General features: G+C 46.6%; 1 protein-coding gene across 1 annotated transcript in view; it reads right to left on the bottom strand.

Annotated features, from left to right (window-relative positions):
• The window catches only part of SDK1 (sidekick cell adhesion molecule 1), a gene marked incomplete at its 3' end in the record, with an annotated part of 662,329 nt that overhangs the window by 189,857 nt on the left and 452,901 nt on the right, over window positions 1-19,571 (bottom strand). The window contains exons 20-22 of the mRNA XM_011957004.1: window positions 12,294-12,392; window positions 3,039-3,230; window positions 677-798 (exon numbers count right to left, since the gene is read on the bottom strand). Coding sequence (XP_011812394.1) covers window positions 677-798; window positions 3,039-3,230; window positions 12,294-12,392 — 413 coding nt within the window. The remainder of the gene's footprint in view (window positions 1-676; window positions 799-3,038; window positions 3,231-12,293; window positions 12,393-19,571) is intronic.

Raw genomic sequence — 19,571 nt, 5'->3', positions numbered from 1 at the left:
GTCAGACCAGAAGTCTCTCGGGGGAGTCTGCTCTCTCAGGTCCTGCGGAACCCACCCCTCGCTCTCCCTAGACTCACTCCCTGCCAGCCCAGGGCTTGCTCCGCTCCCTCCAGCACCCGCCCTCCTTGCTGTCCCTCAAATATAACAGCTTTCCCGCAGCTGGAGGTCTTTCTTCCCCAGACGGCACTTTTCTCCTCGACAGCAGAAACTCAGCCAGCTTTGTCTACTGCCATAGCCCCCATGCCCGGAATAGTGCCTGCAGATAGAACAATCGTCTCTAAAAATACTGTTGAATGAATGCATAGCTAATGACACACAAGCGGTACCAAGCAATTAATCCTATTAGTATATTTAGTAGCTAATTGTGATACAGAATTTTTAAAACCTCAATCAACAACGCGATCCAATTTTGGGTACCTCTTTTGAATCACAACTTTCATTTTAACCCTTGGCATTCTTGTCTTAGCACCTGGTAGGACCCCAGCCTGACATCTTGTTCTCTGTCTTCCGACATTCTGCCCTGCTATCTGGGCTATCTCCAGCCCCTGGTTCTCCCACTCCAAGCATGCCCATCTCCCCCGCACCCCCATGCCATCATCTGCAGGGGCGCCACTCACTCACAGGCCCCAGCACTGCTCTTTGGAAGTGCCGGCTCCCGGTCTGATGACACACGTACCTGCCCCTCGACAATCCACCTGGAGATGGACGTTTTCCCGTCATAGCCTGGCCGGAACTGAAGGGTGGCGGAGCGAGGGCTGATGTTGGAAATGACCAGGTTGGATGGGGCACCAGGAAGGTCTAGAGAGGAACCAGGGAGGAAAGGCAGAGATTTACAGTCCGTCACAGCTTAGGAAAGGTATCAAACGTGTCAGCTTCAAAAGTAACCAGTTTCGACACCATTCGACACCAAAAAAGGATTTGTTCTCAAAAGCATGAAGGTGAGAAGCAGCACAGCTTCCCCAGAGGCATGATCAGTACATGGTTTTTGCTTTCATAGGCTGACCCGGTGGACTTCAGGAGACACACCGCGAACACGGCCTCCTTGATGAGAAACTCTGAAGGGATGTGTCATGCCTTACACATCTCTGTACTTTGTAGGTAATTAACAAATGCTGGCTGAATGAGGAAAGGATGAATGAATGTAATCCTTCCTGGCTCCTGAAACCACACAAAGAACGAATGGCCGTCCTTCCTTTCATAATTACCGCGGCCTCAGAGGGGTGGAGGGAAGAGTGCACAAGCCCAGGGGTGTTCCCAGGTCGCGTGGCACCTGCTCAGGATCAGGTCTTGAGCCTTAGGCTTCTTGGGTCTGGTTTCCAAGACGACCACATTCTCGGGCAAGTGCAGAACTCTCCTCACTCTGCCTGTGTTCAGTTGCTTGGGTAACTGGATAAGGTGGAAGGTGGGTTCTGAATGAGCCTCCCGTTGAGGGTGCCCGTGGCTCAAGCCTACTCCTACATGAGAGACCCTCCAGATGCCGCTCCCTAAAGAGCATCTCCCACTCGGAGCTGTAGCATTATGAGTTCAAAGTGAGAGCTTTTAGATTACTGTGCCATGCAAAATACTCTAGAGAAAGATAAGGGGCTAAAATGGGTGGGGGTGGGGGAAAGAAAAGAAAAATGCAAGACTAGTGCAGCTTTCAGACCGCACTGTCTCTGAGGCATGCTTTCCTCATTTGCTGCTGCTTGGGGTGTTTGAAACCAGGTCTTGCCCAGGGACAATGAAACTGTTTTGGTGATTGATTCCGTATTGGCGGGGGCAGGGTCTGTAGGATCTCAAGGGTCCTTTCCACATCTAGTTTTTAATGAATTTGAAATAGAAAATGTTTAAATCGAAGGACAAGTGGGCTCTTTCCTTTCTATTTCTCAGCTCTCTGGATTTTTAAATGGTTCTTCAACCATTAATGGTGATAAACTTCAAGCACAGTAAACAGAACATGACGTCCCCAAAGCAGTCCTTGCCATCTGATTTGCCTCCAGCCACTACCCAGGATGAGCGGGCAAGGCTTTAGGACCCCTCTCCAGCTACAAGCATTCAGCCTTGGCAATGAAGGAATGGCAACTCCAGCGCCTCCCTGCACCTTGGTTATCAGGGGTTTGGCCAAAGCAGCCAGGCCTCAGTTTCCCCTCTAACACTCCACTCTGTGGCTCCAGACGTAGCATGGATCGCAGTGTTTCTGGAAGCACAGCCTTCCGGAGGTCAGCTAACCCATTTCCCTGCCCTGGATGAACAATGTCCAAGACATCTCAGGAAAACCCTGGCAACTCGCACACAGATGTGCTTCCAGTGTTAACCCTGGTCACTGTATGTACCCATTTTTAACCAATTAAACCACACGCCCTCATCGCTGATATGGTTTGACTGTGTCCCCGCTCAAATATCATCTTGAAATGGAACTCCCACAATTCCCACGTGTCACGAGAGGAACCCGGTGGGAGGTCATCGAATCACGGGGACAGGGCTTTCCTATGCTGTTCTCGTGATACTGAGTAACTCTCACAAGATCTGTGGGTTTTAAAAACGGGAGTCTCCCCGTACGGGCTCTCTCTCTCTGCCTGCTGCCACCCATGTAAGACATGACTTGCTCCCGCCTGCCTTCTGCCATGATCGTGAGGCCTCCCCGACCACGTGGAACTGTCAGTCCATTAAACCTCTTTCTTTTGTAAATGGTCGAGTCTCAGGTACGTCTTTATCAGCAGCATGAAAATGGACTAAGAATCATCGCTACTGTTTTGAAAGTATTCACGATATTTTAGATATGCATTGGGAACTGGCTTTAAACACTTTCAACCTGTGTTCTGGGAACTGGCTGAGGCCAAAGCAGGAGGAAAAGACAGAAGGGATGTGAGGCCGCGGTGGAATGCTCTGGAGAATGAGGCTGAAGTGGGGTCAACACCCATTTACCCTCCAGCATCTTGGCAGGAGGCCACTCCTCCTTTTCAAGGCACTTAGTGGCTTCCACACAAAAGTGTCAATCAACTTCTAGGAATCTCCAAGAGAAAGGCAACAGCTGGAGGACTGCATATGATTTTACTGACCTGGGGGCACTCCAGAGGAAATGGTGGAAGAAGTCACCAGGCCAGTGCCCACAGCAGTCACAGCAGCCACATCGATGGTGTAGGTGGTGAGAGATGAGAGGCCTTGGATCTTGTACTCGTGCGTCGTGCTGTTCAGTGTGTGTGTGAGACGAGAGTCGTTCCTGCTGTACACCTCCCAAGAGATCTGGTAGCCTACAAAGCAACAGGACCAGATCAGCATTGGTCTCCTGAAGGCCAAGGGCTCACCTGGATTCCATAGCACCATCTTTGCAGGCCTGGAGCTATGGAGAGCTTGGCTGGATGTGCTGAAGGCCCCTCGGGGCCACTGTGCTACTGACATGCGACACAGGTCAAGGCTCCTTCCTCTGTACGCCCACTGCGATCTCACAAACCTGCTTATGGGAGTGATAGTCCCACCACAGGGGACTGTCCCTCCCTACCAGGGTGAGCTTCACAAGGACGGGGCCTATTGGATGCTCTGGTAAGCTCAGCACCAGGTGCATGAACTGAAAAATGACGACAGCTGCCAGCCTGCTGTGCTCAATTCAACCTTCTCTTGTCAAATTATGAATGCATTTCGCCAATAATTCCACTAAAAAAATTTTATGTATGTATGTATGTATCTATTTATCGATTTTTGAGTCTGCTGCCCAGGCTGAAGTGCAGTGGTGCAATCATAGCTCACTGCAGCCTCAACCTCCTGGGTTCAATCCATCCTCCCGCCTCAGCCTCCTGAGTAGCTGGGACCACAGGCGTGCCCCACCATGCCTGGCTAATCTTTTGTACTTTTTGTAGAGATGGGATATCCCCCTGTTGCCCAGGCTGGTCTGGAACTCCTAGGCTCAAGAGATCCTCCCATCTCAGCCTCCCTCGGTGTTGGGATTACAGCCACGGTACCCGGCCAATCATTTCATTTTTGGAAGCTGGTATTTTTAGTATACAGAACCTGAAATTAATGCTTGCTCTTGTGTTGCAACAAGTTCACGGAAACACTTCTACTTTTTCCTTTATGAAATGACTGATAGATCACTCTTCCGTTTTGCAAAGCATTTTGCGTGGAAAAGTTTCTTTTTGCCTGAGTATGTGAGTTTTGCTTCTAGCTCTGTCTTTCCCCTTTTCAAATATGCTGTTTTCTAATAAATTTGATTTCCCCCTATACTCTCTTCAGTCCAGTGGGGCCTCATGATGAAAATTTATTCCACCTGGGATTCCACTGTGACTTGGGGCTTAGAGAAAAAAGACCCGCGGGGCGTGGTGGCTCACGCCTGTAATCCCAGCACTTTGGGAGGCCAATTTGGGTGGATCACCTGAGGTCAGGAGTTGGAGACCAGCCTGGCCAACATGTGAAACCCCGTCTCTACTAAAATACAAAAATTAGACGTGCATGGTGGCGGGTGCCTGTAATCCCAGCTACTCAGGAGGCTGAGGCATGGGAATCGCTTGAACCCCAGAGGTGGAGGTTGCAGTGAGCCGAGATCGTGCCACTGCACTCCAGCCTGGGCGACAGAGCGAGACTTTGTCTTTAAAAAGAAAAAAAAAAAAAGGAGAAAAAAGACCCAACTGGTTCCTGAATCAGTCAACCCCCGTGGAGGGGAGTTTACGGGATCAGAGAACACTTGAAAGTGTCTTTTAAAGAGGGAGACAGTGGTAGAAAGAGCTCATAGGTCCACAAGCAAAAGAAAACAGCTGAAAACGCTTGCTCTTCCCTATTTTTAGTCAATAACCTCAGGGATATAGAAGCGCTTGGATGCAGCTGAAACTCCCTCCTCATTCTGACGAAAGCAATAAATAAAGCTAGGAGTTGCACTTGCAGGTAAACAAGAATTTAGAGGACAGCATCTTGAGACTTCACTATTTTGAAAAAAATTTAATGTCGGAACCTGCTCCCTCTGGCTGTCCCACAGGCCCCGTACAGGCCGGCAGCTTCTGTGCATGGGCAGCGGCGACCCCCATGTGGGCTGACACAGTGGGAGCTCCAAGGAACAAGGGTCACCAGAGGGACGGCCTGGCTGATGGGTGCCTCCAGAGCACTCTGAGCGCCTGCCATCCTGGGAGCTGTCACCGAGTGGTGCGGCGGCCTGGCGTCTCTGCCTTTGGGGTCTCTGCCTGGGTCCCAGAGGGTCACTAAACCATCCTCTGTGGTGGCTACATCAAAGGCGTCTGGCTGCTTCTCAGGTCCTGGTCTCCTTTTCCTCCTCCCAGGGAGAGGGGAGAAGGCTGACTACCCAGGCCAACCACTCACCATTGCCTTCTCCCATTTCCTTCCTAACTTTATTTAAAATAAATAAATAAATAATAAAAAAATATATATTATCTCTCCCTACCAGGGTGCGCTTCACAAGGACAGGGCCTATCGGATGCTCTGGTAACCTCAGCACCAGGTGCATGAACTGAAAAATGACGACAGCTGTCAGCCTGCTGTGCTCAATTCAATTCAACCTTCTCTTGTCAAATTATGAATGCATTTCACCAATAATTCCACTAAAAAAATTATTTTTATATATAGATATATATATCTCTCTATATAGATATCTATCTATATATATATATACACACACACACACATATGCGAGAGAGAGAGAGAGTGTCTTGCTCTGTTGCCCAGCCTGGAGTGCAGTGGGTTGATCACAGCTCACTGCAGCCTTGAACCACTCAACTCAAGTGATCCTCCCACCTCAGTCTCTCAAGTAGCTGGTACTACAGGCACGTGCCACCACGCCTGGCCAGTTTTAAAAATTTTTTGTAGAGATGAGGGTCTCACTATGTTGTCCAGGCTGTCTCAAACTCCTGGCATCAAGCGATCTTCCCACCGCGGCCTCCCAAAATGCTGGGATTACAGCTGTCAGCCACCACGCCCAGCCCAGGCCCTGTCCTCACTTTACATCTTAGCATTTCCTTCATCTGCCCACCCTGATGTCTAAGACATCTAGCCTGCCCCATTCATTCATGTAACCCTCACAACACACCTTTGAAATGGGGACTGTTGTTATCCTATGTCACAGAGGAAGAAACCAAGCCACAGCAAGCTTCGTGGACTTGCTGGAGCCCCAGACAGTCCTCAGTGGATGAAGGAAATAATGGATACATGGTCCATTTCCAAGACAAAGTACCTTGAATCAGCTTAGGTCAGCAAACTACAGAAGAAACAGTATATACTAGGCCCCTGCTTCGATCGCCAACGCCTGCTTGTCAGCCTCCCTCCACCCCCTTAGTTGTCCCCACCCGAACCAAAGAAGTTTAGTCTAAGATGAACGTTTACTATCCTGCAGAATAGCTCATTTTGTCTATTCTTATCAGCTTGCCCAGCTACTTACGTCATAAGTCAAATACCTGAAGAGCCCCTGAGCTGACTAGGATTGCAGTGCATTGTGGGCTGCAACAAAATGCAACAAGACCACCCTAAAGAAAACACTTACAGCCCCTGCCCAACAACCAATGGGTGACGCCCGGGAAGACTGTGACCCCCACAGTACTCAGCCTGTGAGGAACCAGGGGAGGGAGCTGCACACTAGGGGGTAAGTGGCTTGTTGTGACCGTGCTGGGTGTGCCTGCCCATCAGACACTCAATCTTGCAAGACTGTCATTAAAAGTCCCACTTTCGCTGTTCTCTGGGTCTCTGAGTCCATTCTTTGGCTTTGGATGGGTGAGTCTGTTTCTCACAGTGGATGAGACCCTGCCTCTCAAGAGCCTCCTCCTCTAGCACCTCCTCCTGATGTGTGCGGGGGAACCGAAAGACATCCCTGACCTTGGTGGGTCACGCCTGGTCAATCGCGAAATAATTTGATCTTCGGGGTCTACTCTGAACCTACGGGAAGAGGAGCCTTTGTTTAATGTTACAACCTTGCCTGCCAGAAATTTTCATTTGTTTAAAAGCTGTTCTTCATCAGCTAAAACAAAGCCTCATGTTCGCCTTGTCGACCTAGAGCTGAAACACGGCAATTCCAGCGTCTTCAGGAAGGGCCGCGTTGCTGGGATTTATTAGGATCAACATCGATAATACGGTGTGCTCAAATGGTTATGGATACAAACAAAAACCAAACGGACAGCTAGAGAGGCTGATCTGCAGAGTAACGCCAGCGGAGATGGTGCAGGCCCGAGACGTGTGATGTCCGTGAGCACAGACAGAGCAGTGGGCATGAGGTGGGAAAGATGTCCTCTAACGACAGCTTTTGGGGGAGGTGCGTGGACGGCTTGGGCAGTGCTGGCCAGGGGATGCATCCTCTGCTTCTAGCTCCCAGAGGAGAGAGGAGAGAGGCGCCTGGAGCCAGGAGCCGGGGTACCTCCCGCTTGGAATCCTACCAGCTCCCAATGGCTGCCTAACTGAGACTAATGGCCAGAGGAGCTTCAGAAATAATTTTCTGTTGATCTGAAGTAAATTCCCTAGAAGAGAGCAGTGCATCCAATCACAAACTGTCTGTCTGCATCCTGGCCCTCATAAATCAGAGTTTACAGAGGGAGAGTGGAGGACACTGAAATTTACAATAAGCGCGCAATGGGCAATTTACTTGGTCAGGCGTAGCCGCCCCCTGCTCCTTGCTTCCCTCTCATTCCAGGCCTCGAATTAAAACAGAGGCTGGGGGTGCTCACCACAGACCAGGGCTAATAAACCACCGTTTCCAACAGCGTCTCTGGCCCATAGAGCAGTGCCGAGCCCAGGCCCAGGCCGTCAGTCATCATGGGCTCCCGCAGCCGCCTATAATAGCAGGTGCAGTCTTTGCAGGAAGCCTTCGAGAGCATGGTGGTGCCACACCAATGCTTTTGGAAACTGGCTTGTGGCAGCCAGGTTTGCCCAAGAACGCAGTTTTTCTTTTGCTGTCCTCAATGAAACACTCTGCCTTTAGCACAGAGTAGAATGTAATGGTGCTGCCAGCACATTCCACTGGGAAACTATGTCTATTTGGTGGGTGCGGGGGGGAGCTCCCCTGATGCGGGCATCACTGCGGGTACAGGGTGATGCTGGGCTGGTGAGGTGATAACATCCGATCTCACCTCCTCTAGGATCTTCTCCAAAGAGCTGCATGCATCCACTGAAACTTCCGGTGACACAAGGTGCACATTACGGTGTGAGCAGGAATGGAAAATGCACAGGCCACACACAGAGAGAAGGGGACAACGCGGCCGCCGAGAGGAACCTACAGAGAGTCTGCCTGGCGCTCCCACTGCAACTTTGCTGCCCCCCATGGCACAGGCACCTCCAAACTCAGGCCTCCGGCTCTACCCAGCCCGGGAAAGCTCAAGTTTCCAAGTCAAGCTCCACCATAAACCATAGACTGCTGCTTGTAACTACAGGTATTTGTTTAAATAAAATACGAAAATGAGTTCATGAAGCCCCATTAGCTGGTGAAACAGACGATCGTAAATTGGAAGCATTGGCAACCACCGCTTAGCCGTGAAATGTTGGCTCAACGTGAATTATTATGCCCATGGATTTTTTTCTTTTGGCTTTAGAACAGGAAAGGAGAGTATGCTGTGTTCACAAAGGGCAGGGCAGGGGCTAATGTGTGTATCTGTAAAAGGAATTCCTTCGGTGTGGACACTGTCTACCACGGAGTCTCTGCCAGATTTCCAAAACATGGCCGACTGCGGACCTGAAAGGCAACTGGGCAGAGGGGTATTCTTTCTTTCCTACCCAGACAGCCCCGTTTCTGGGGTCAGTGGTAAGCAGAGCTCTAATTCCAGTGGCCGAATTGGTCCCTGAGGGATCTGAACTGGAAAGTCTTCTTCTTCCGAATGGTAGCCTCCTGCTCAGCTTTTTAAAATCCTTCCTCCTGCTAGTTTGTTTTTCCTTCCTTTGAATGATTTAAAGCAAGATTAAACTAAACTAGGTTCCTGCAGTCTATAGTGGCCTCCCCTGCTCAGTTCCCCCTGACTTTGCTTAATTCCTTCGACTCCAGGCAACAGGAGGCTGTTTTAATTGTACATACTCAGCACTTGCAATTCTTAGACGACTTCAGAATGTACAGCAGATCGTGTCCAATTCTAGCAGTGACTTTCCCACATTCCTGCAGTTTTCACACTGTCTGAAGTGGGCATTTCAAAAGGTAAGCTTCTGGAAGACAGAGCCAGATTCATAAATTTACTTTTTTTAAAAGTTAAGGTGAGGCCGGGCGTGGTGGCTCACGTCTGTAATCCCAGTACTTTGAGAGGCTGAAGGAGGTGGATCACCTGAGGTCAGGAGTTCGAGAGCAACCTGGCCAACATGGTGAAACCCTGTCTCTACTAAAAACACAAAAATTAGCCAGGTGTGCTGGTACACGCCTGTAATCCCAGCTACTTGGGAGGCTAAGGCAGGAGAATCATTTGAACCAGGAGGCGGATGTTGCAGTGAGCCAAGATCACACCACTGCACTCCAGCCTGGGCAACAGAGAGAGACTGCATTTCAAAAAATAAATAAACAAAAAATAAAAATAAAAAATCCCACAAAGTCCAGCCTAGGAGGCACACCACACTTTGGGAGGCCAAAGTGGGTGGATCACGAGGTCAGGAGATCGAGACCATCCTGGCTAATGTGGTGAAACCCCGTCTCTGCTAAAAACATAAAAAATTAGCCAGGCGTGGTGGCACACGCCTGTAGTTCCAACTACTCGGGAGGCGGAGGCAGGATGATTGCTTGAACTCAGGAGGCAGAGCTTGTAGTGAGCCGAGATAGTGCCACTGTACTCCAACCTGGGCTGCAGAGCGAGACTCTATCTCAACAACAAAAAAAAGTTAAGATGAGAGGTGGCACTGGCTCCAAGGTGACCTTGTGTGTGGGCTCTGGGCACACCACTCTATCAGGGTCTCTGGTTGGCACAGATGATTACAGGAGATTCTACTGATTAGAAGTGGGGTTGGCATTGGGTTTGCTACGTAGCAGGATTTCTGTGTAAAAACAGGTCACTGTAGGAACACAGTCTCCCACTGTGCCCCAGGGCCCCTGAGATGCTGCAGTGACACTGCAGGGAGGCACAGGACACTCAATGCCAGCGGGACACACGTGAGCCTCCAGCTGGAGGGGAGCTCCGTTTCAAGACCAGAGCATGCCACGTGCCCTTGGATACATCCTATCTTTGCAAAGCAGAATTTTTGGTGGATGTTGCGATAAGGAAACGAGTACAGCCAGGAAACCAATGTGAACCAGGAAATGAGGGTGATGAGGGGCCATCTGGTCCCAAGGTCTAAGAGGCTGGGCAGTGCCAGGCAGGTGCAGACATCTCATTAGGAACTAACCGTGGTCACTGAAAAAAGAAATGCAAGTTTTATTTCTTTCAACTACTGTGTAGTATTTTTTAAATGGCAATTCTAATTGTCAGCATATAAACACTTTGGTTGTTTGGATCTAACTACTTAATAAACAGAACCGTTAGGCATTTCTGTCAGCCTTGTCATCGCCAGGCCTGGGTTATAAGACACCCCTTGTGTGGCTGCTGAGAAAGCAAAATGCGATCCTGCAAGGTTAAGGGGCCAAGCACAGGGGAAGTGGCCAGGGTCATCACTGCCATTGTCATCCCGGACGCCAGAGCAGAGAAGAAACAGCCCCCAACGCTGCGGCCCGGCAGCAGGGACAGACCACCTGAGGCTCTTGGTCTCTGGGCGGCACAGTCCCAGCACAGGCTTCTAGGACATACCCAGAGAACGTGAGCTTGCTTCACAGAACAATCAGGCACTCGAATTCCACAGCTCCCGCGGCCAGCTGAGAACGCTGCCGCCATGGAGTGGAGATGCAGCTCAGCTCCGAACTGACCGCTCGCGTCAAGATGGGCAACTCACTCAACCTCGGGGCGCGGCTGTAAAATACCCACGCAGGAGCCCCTGCCAGGACGTGAGACGCCACAGGCAAAGTCCCCAGAGAGGGCTCACGTAGAAGAAGTCCCATGTATGACTGACCAAGAAGAAGATTAAGGGGCTTGCTAGAAATCTTCAGTAATGTTTAGAAAAAAAAAAAAAAGAGAGAAAAAAAGATGCCTGTTGGAGGTTGAGCTGCTCTGGGCCAGGTAGTGGGCAGCCACTGACACAACTTCTCTCAATTCATCCTCCCGACAGCTCCAGTCAGAACTGAGGACCCCAGAGGTCTGCTGAGGCTCTTATGTTGACGAAAATAGTGCAACGGGGGGCCCTGCCCAACCTCATTTGAGGCTAGAGCCTATGCTGTTTTTGTCAAACCAAGACTTTTTTTTTTGAACTAAGATTTAAATTAAGCTTTAACCTAAAAGGTTTTTCATGCCTGTAATCCCAGCACTTTGGGAGGCCGAGGCGGGTGGATCACTTGAGGTCAGGAGTCCGAGACCAGCTTGGCCGACATGGCAAAACCCTATTTCTACTAAAAATACAAAAATTAGCCAGGTATGATGGTGCACACCTGTAATCCAAGCTACTTGGGAGGCTGAGGCAGGAAAACTGCTTGAACCCGGGAGGTGGAGGTTGCAGTCAGCGGAGATCGTGCCACTGCACTCCAGCCTGGGCAACAGAGCGAGACTCTGCCTCAATAAATACATACATATATACATACTTACAATCATTAAAAACCCTAAAAAGGTGAGCTGTCTCCCAGAGACCCCTCAAACCAGGAGAGGAGATTTCACTGCTCAGGCGCCTCTAAGGCTCAGCCCCCGCCCCTCCCACAGCTCAGAACCTCCTCCGAAGTACCTGCCTCACAGTCTCCTCAGGGCTCTCACTGGAGGGCAGGGTGGGGAAGGGACAGAACGTGGGATCTGGAGTCAGAAGATCCAGATCTCATCCTGGCCTTGCGGCTCACAGCTGTGGGACGAGGGCTGAGACACAGGGCATGTAAGCCTCATAGTCACGCCGCCTGGCTGTGTCTGAGAAGGCTGGCTGCACACAGGAGCACTCAGTGCCATCTGCTGAATGAAGGAAAGGTCACCCACCCTCTCGGGGCCTCAGTTTCCTCATCTGTAAAATGGTCATAATATCGATATTTACCTTACCATGCTGCTATGAGAATTAAGTGAGACACACCATGTGAACAAATATGTCATAACACGACTGACTCATTGGTCAGAGACTATGGACGTGAGAATAGATCTCAAACTACAGCTGCTGCCCACACAGCAAAAGGCCCCCAGACTAGGCTGGCTCTCACTGGAGCAGTGCCCAGTGCCGGGACTCTGCCATACGGCCAGGAAGACATTTCAGTTCCTCTTGAGAAGGCCATGGGCACGGGTCCATGCTGTCAGCAGTTTGGTTTGAAGTCATATCCACTTCTTTTTGCAAGGACAAACTTATCTTTTTCTTTCTTGGAAGACAGGGCTACTTACCTGTAATGATGCCATTTTTCTCCAGGGGCTCCTGCCAGCTGACCTTGAGAGACGTGTCCAGAATCTCCGTGAAACTCAGATGTCCCACAGCTCCTGGTTCTACCAATTAAAAGCAAAGTCATCTGTTAACACAATAGCCCAAATTTTCTTTTGATCAGATGTGTGGGGAAGGTTCTAACTATGGAAGGAAAGTGGTGAGCTGGGGCTGCAAAACCCTGCAGGAGACTTCAGTGGAATGCAGAAGGAAGGAGGGCATTCAAGGCATCCTGGCTATCATCGCATACATTATTTTCTCCAGCTTCATCCCAGCCACACAGGGCACTGAAGCTACTGGCGGCAGGAGATTTATACACAAATCATTCTCTTTCTCCTTGATCTCATCTGATTAGAACAACCAGGCTGGCTGGGTCCTCAAGAGCAACTGCCTCCCCTGAGTTCCTCCATGGTGCATGCAGCCCCGTGTCTGGCTTGTGTGGGGGCCATCTGGAACCTTGTACAAGCGAGAACAAGACCGTGGACCCAGGGGCAGGCTCACCTGCCAACCTGGTCCAGAACTCCAGGCTCCAAACCCCACTCAGGGTCCTGAAGGATTCCAGAGGGGCAAGGCAGTGGCCTGATAAAGTCCCAGCAAAAAACAAATTCCTTTCCCAGGAGCTTCTGCGCCCTGTGGCCCCCTTGCTAACACAGGCAGGCAGAGCTGCAGAGTTACGCTTGAAGGCTGGAGGCCAAGCTGGGTGTCAGACCTGGCTGAGCTGCTTTGCTGGCTATGCAGTTACACTCTCAACACCTTAGTCTGTTCATCTGTGAAACAGGGAAAATAAAAATAACTCGGCGAGACCATTGTGAGAAGAAAATGTAATAAAGCATGAAAACACGAGGATGTCCTGGGCACCGTGAAAATGCTCCATGGTCATCAGCCGCTGTCATGATGATGAACTTCTCATCAGAACATAAAGTCATTCCTAGGATCAGAGGATGCCACCCCACAGAAAAGACCCGAGCGTCTAAAACGTCAGTTAAAAATCCAAGATGCACGTGCAGCTCAGCAAAGCAAACTGCTTGAGGACGTGCGGCCACAGGCACAGAACTCTGCCCCACATGCAGATGGACCCCTGCCTGCGACTCAGGGACAGCAAGGCCCAGAGCAAGTCGCTGCTGGCCAGACAGCAGGTGCATTCGGCGGTTCTGACCCACATCTCTCGCACCAGCTCACCTAGGTTTAGAGCCTTTTACTGCTCCCACAGCAGGTCCCATCGGTCCCATCAGGGCCAGCCCACACTGCGTGGTGATGGGGAGGGAGGAGAGGATGCCTGACCATCTGGAGGAGATAGGTGGATGTCGTGACAGTGATGTTCTCCCAGATGCCGTTACTCCCAAGCCCTGCCATGTGCCCCTAGCCTGCCATGGTCCCTCTATAGCCATAGCTGCTGTGCAGGGCATGAGGAGCAGGTGGAAAGGAAATGCTTTTGTGGGTGCTGGCGTCTTACAATCAAATGGAGGGAAGGGATGAGGGGAAGAGAGATGGTGCACTCCCATTCCCTAAGCCAGACACGAAAGTGCCCCTCCGTCCACTGCTCTCGGCAGCAAACACAAACAGCTGCCCAGGGTTGGCTCTGCTTCCCCACCTGCCGTTCAGAGCCCCACCTCCTCTCGGACAATACCCCCATGCTTACCCCTCCAGATACCCGTTCAGGAGAAACATAAGCAACAAAGCCAGGGAGGAGAAAAGGGCAGGAGGAAAGGGCAGTTCAAAGGCAGAACTGGGGACAAGGGAGGAAAAGAAGAATGGAGAAGAGATGAGCACTCTGTCCGTTTCTGCATGTATCAGTTGAGTACACCCTCCATGCCAGGCAGGGAACACTGATTCCTGCTGAAAGCTCTGCACCATACAACTTCCTTAGTGAACCTGTTGGATGGCGCCACACGCAGGTCTTCTTAGTAATAAAAATTTCAAGTCTTTCAGCTTAAAATAGGACAGCATGAAGTCAAGGGTGTCAGTTGTCCTGAAAGAGCATCCAGGATTCCTACAGAGAAGCCTCACCCCTGCAAAGTCCCTGTTCTGGCTACGGCCAGCCTCACTTGCTCAAACATTAGATTTTTAGGATGAATTCCATACCGGGAACTCAGTTGGTACTTGGACAAAGCCTTCTAACACAAGTTGTTGTAATTTTTTAAAAATGGTAACAGCCTCAAAAAACAAAACAAAACAAAAAAACAAAAACAAAAACAGAACAGTCATCTGGGTGAAACTTTGAAAAGACTTTTCACGGATAAGCTCAAACGCTCTGACAAATTTCACTTTTCCAGTGTGGAAGATGGTAAAATAGAATGGCTGTCAAGACCATCTCATCCTCCTACAATTGTGAGCCTCCAGAAAGACATTCTGACGGATTTTTGAACTGACTTGTTCTTTTTTTACAATCGATGGAGAAGGAAAGAAAGCTTTTTGCTCCTTTTATATTCTCAGTGTTTCTGCTTCCTGGATTCCTGCCCAAAGATGCTGTCCTCTAGCTCTGCTGGAACCAGCTGGTGATGTCTCAGCTTAAAATTTAGATTCTATTTCCTCTTTACTGCCACCCTCCCCCAACAACTTCTCATTTCCTTGGAGCTTTGGGAAAGAAGGCCTGCTGGGTGTGGAACTAATGACAGCACCATCAGCCAGAGAGAAAAGGAGGCCGTTTCTCCAGCACCCAAGAGTCCAACGCTTTCTTTATTTTCTTTTTTATTGATACATACTAATTGTACACATAGCTGTAGTCACCCTACTGAGATACTGAGCATTGGAACTTACTCCTTCTATCTAACCGAATGTTTATACCCATCGACTAACCTCTGTTTCTTCCCCACCACCCTGCTCCACCGACACACCCCTCCCAGCCTCTAGTATCTTTCATTCTACTCTCTTATCTCCATGAGATTGGCCTTTTAAGCTACTACTTATGAGTGAGAATTGGTGATATTTGTTTTCCTGACGGCATTGATGTAAATCCCTCCAGTTCCGTCCATGTTGCTGCAAATGACAGGATTTCACTTTCTTGTGGCTGAATAGTATTCCACTGTGTATATACACCACATTTTATCCACTGGTCCACTGATGGATGCTTGGGCTGATTCCATATCTTGGCTACTGTGAATGGTGCTGCAGTAAGCATGGGGTATGGGTATCCTTTGATGCACTGACTCCTTTCCTATGGATAAATATCCAATAATGGGATTGCTGGCTCATAGGGTAGTTCTATTTTTAGTTTTTTGAAAAATTACACTGTTTTCCATTGTGGCTGTACTAATTTACATCTTCACCAACAGTGTATCAGAGTTCCCTGTTCTCCATGTGATTGCCAGCAATTTTTTGTGTCTTTTTAATTCTAGCGATTCTGACTGGGATAAAATGATATCTCATTGTGGCTTTGATTAGCATTTCCTTGATGATTAGTGATACTGGGCATTTTTTCGTAGACACGCTGACCATTTGTATGTCTGCTTTTGATAAATGTTTATTCATGTCCCTTGTCCACTTTTTAAATGGGATTTTTTTTAACTGTTGAGCTGAGTTCTTTGTATATTTTAGATATTAATCCCTTACCAGATGAATAGTTTGCAAATATTTTCTCCCATTCAACAGGCTGTCTCTTCACTCTGTTGACTGTTTCCTTTGCTGTACAGAAGTTTTTTGTTCGATATAGTTCCATTTGTCTATTTTTGGTTTTGTTGCCTGTGCTTCTGAGATCTTAGCCATAAAATCTTTGCCTACACTAATGTCCTGAAGTGTTTCCCTGTGTTTTATTTTAGTAGTTTTATAGTTTCAAGTGTTACATTTAAGTCTTAATCCATCTTAATTTTTTTAAATGGTGAGAGTTAAGAGTCTAGTTTCAATCTTCTGCATATGGATATCCAAAATTTTCCTAGCACCAATTATTGAAGAGGGTATCCTGGCATCTTTATCAAAAATCAGTTGGTTGTAAATATGTGGATATATTTCTGGGTCTATTCTGTTCTGTTGGTCTATGTGTCTGTTGTTAATGCCATTATTATGCTGTTTTGGTTATTATAGACTTATCATATATTTCAAAGACAGGTAGTGTGATGCCTCCAGCTTTGTTATTTTTGCTATGGATTGCTTTGGCTATTTGGGCTCTTTTTGGGTTCCACAAGAATTTTAGGTTTTTTTGTTTTGTTTGGTTTTATTTTTTTTTGCTATTTCTGTAAAAAATGATACTGGTATTTTGATAGAGATTACACTGAGTCATTAGATTCATTTGGGGAGTATGGTTACTTTAATACTGTTAATTCTTCTGATTCATGAGCATGGGGTGTCTTTCCATTTATTTGTGTCTTCTTCAGTTTCTTTCATCAATGTTTTGTATTTTTCTTTGTAGAGATCTTTCACCTCCTTGGTTAAATTAATTCCTAGGTATGTTTTTCTTTTATAGCTATTGTAAATGGAATCAACTTCTTGATTTCTTTCTCAGCTAGTTCATTATTGGTGTATAGAAATGCTACTGATTTTTGTATGTTGTTTTTGTATCCTGCAACCTTACCGAATTTATTTATCAGATATAGGAGTTTTTTGGTGGAGTCTAGGTTGGTCTAGATACAAGATCATGTCATCTGCAAAGGGAACAATCTGACTTCCTCTTTTCCAATTTAGATGACTTTTATTCCTTTCTTTTGCCTGACGGTTGTGGCTAGGACTTACAGTACTACAAATAGGTATGATGAAAGTGGGCATCTTTGTTTTGTTCCAGTTATCAGAGGAAAGGATTTCAGCTTTTCCCCATTCAGTGTGATGTTAGCTGTGGGTTTTTCATATATAGACTTTATCATATTGAGGTATGTTCCTTCTATGCCTAGTTTGTTGAGAGTTTTTATTATAAAGGGATGTTGAATTTTATTAAATGCTTTTTATGCATCTGTTGAGATGATCACATGGTTTTTGTCCTTTATTCTGTTGGACTGATGTATCACATTTATGGATATGTGTATGTTGAACCATCCTTGCATCCCTGGGATAAATCTCACATGAGCATGGTGTATTATCTTTCTGATGCGCTGTTAGATTCAGTTTGCTAGTATTTTTGTTGAGGGCTTTTGCATCTATGTTTATCAGGGATAATGGACTGTAGTTTTTTTGTTGTTATGCCCTTGTCGGGTTTTGGTATCTGGGTAACACTGGCCTCATAAAATGAGTTAGAAAGAATTTCCTCTTCTTTAATTTTTTGGAATAGTTTGAGGAGAATTGGTATTAGTTCTTCCTTGAAAGTCTGGCAGAATTTGTCAGTGAAACCATTTGGCCCTGAGTTTTTCTTTGTTGGGAGACATTACTGATTCAATCTCATTACCCTTTATTAGTCTGTTCAGATTTTATATTTATTTCTGATTCAATCTTGGTAGGTTGTATGTGTTCAGGAATTTATCCATTTCTCCTAGGCTTTCCAATTTGTTAGTGTATAGTTGTAAGAGTCTCAAACGATATTTTGCATTTCTGTGGTATCAGTTATAATGTCTCCTTTTGCATTTCTGGTTTTGTTTACTTAGGTAATCTGTCTTTTATTCTTCTTAAGTCCAGCTAGCAGTTTATTGATTTTGTTTATCTTCCCTAAAACCCAGTTTTGTTTAATCATTTGTATTGTTTTTAAGTCTTTGTTTCATTTAGTTCTGCTCTGATCTTTATTATTTCTTTCCTTCTACTAATTTTGGGTTTGCTTTGTCCTTGATTTTCTAGTTCCTTGAGGTGTATCCCTAGATTGTTTGAAATCTTTCTAATTTTTTCTGATGTAGGCATTTATTGTAGGCTCTTAGCACCACTTCTGCTATATCCCCTAGGTTTTTGTATGTTGTACTTCGATTTTCATTTGTTTCAAGAAATTCTTAAATTTCCTCCTTAATTTCTTCCTTGACCCAAAGGTCATTCAGGAGCATGTTATTTAATTTCCATGTATTTGTACAGATTGCAAAGTTCCTCATTATTGATTTCCAGTTTTATTCCATTGTGGTCTAAGAAGACATTGATATAATTTCAGTCTTTTAAAAGTTGTTGACATTTGTTTTATGTCCTAACATATGGTCTATCTTGGAGAATGTTCCATGTACTGATGAAAAGAATTGCGTTCTGTAGCTATTAGATGAAATGTTCTGTAAATGTCTGTTAGGCCCATTTAGTCTAAAGTGCAGTTTAAATCCAATGTTTCTTTGTTATTTTTCTGTCAAGATGACCTGCCTAATGCTGAGAGGGGGATGCTAAAGTCCCCAACTATTACTGTATTGTTGTCTCTCCCTGTAGATCTAATAATATTTGCTTTATATATCTGAGTGCTCCAGTGTTAGGTCTATATATGTTTAGAATTGTTATATCCTCTTGCTGAATTGATAACTTTATCACTACACAATAACATTCTTTGTCTCTTTTTACTGTTTTTTACTTAAAGTATTTTATGTAAGTGTAGCTACTCCTATTCACTTTTGGTTTCTGTTTGCACGAAATATCTTTTTCCATCTCTTTACTTTCAGTCTACATGTGTCTTTACAAGTGAGTTCAGTTTCTTGTACACAGCATATAGTTGGGTCATGGTTTGTTTTTGTTTTTATCCATTCGGCCAGTCTATCTTTTTGGATACTTTAATCCATTTAAATTCAAGGTTATTATTGATATGTCAGGGCTTATTCTAGTCATTAATTGATTTCTGGTTGGTTTATATATCCTTTGTTCCCTTCTTTCTCTCTTATTGTTTATTTTTGAGGTTTGGTGGTTTTCTGTAGTGGTGACATTTGGGTCCTTTCTCTTCCTTATTTGTGTGTTTGCTCTACCAATGGGTTTTATACTTTGGTACATTTTCATGTTGGTCGATATTGTTCTTTCACTTCAGCTGTGGGAATTCATTAAGCATTTCTTGTAGGGCTAGTCCAGTGGAGATGAGTTCCCTCAGCTTTTACTTATCTAGGAAATACTTTATTTCTCTTTCATTTATGAAGGATAACTTTTATGTGTATAGTACTCTTGGCTGACAAGTTATTTTTTGCCCTAGTACTTTGAATATATCACTCCATTTTCTCTTGGCAAGTAAGGTTTCTGCTGATAAATCCACTGTTAGTCTGATGGGGGTTCTCTTATAAGTGACTAGATGCTTTTCTTTTGGTGCTTTTGGAATTCTGTCTTTAACTTTTGATAATTTGACTCTAATGTGCCATGGAGAAGACCTTTCTGAATTGTATCTATTTATTTGTGGATCTCTGAGCCTCCTGTATCTGGATGTCTAAATCTCGTGCAAGACTTGGGAAGTT

This window comes from Colobus angolensis, unplaced genomic scaffold (assembly GCF_000951035.1).
Source record: "Colobus angolensis palliatus isolate OR3802 unplaced genomic scaffold, Cang.pa_1.0 Scaffold43, whole genome shotgun sequence".
Taxonomy (NCBI): domain Eukaryota; kingdom Metazoa; phylum Chordata; class Mammalia; order Primates; family Cercopithecidae; genus Colobus; species Colobus angolensis.
The sequence above is the reverse complement of the archived record's forward strand: the minus strand, read 5'-3'. Positions and strand labels throughout refer to the sequence as shown.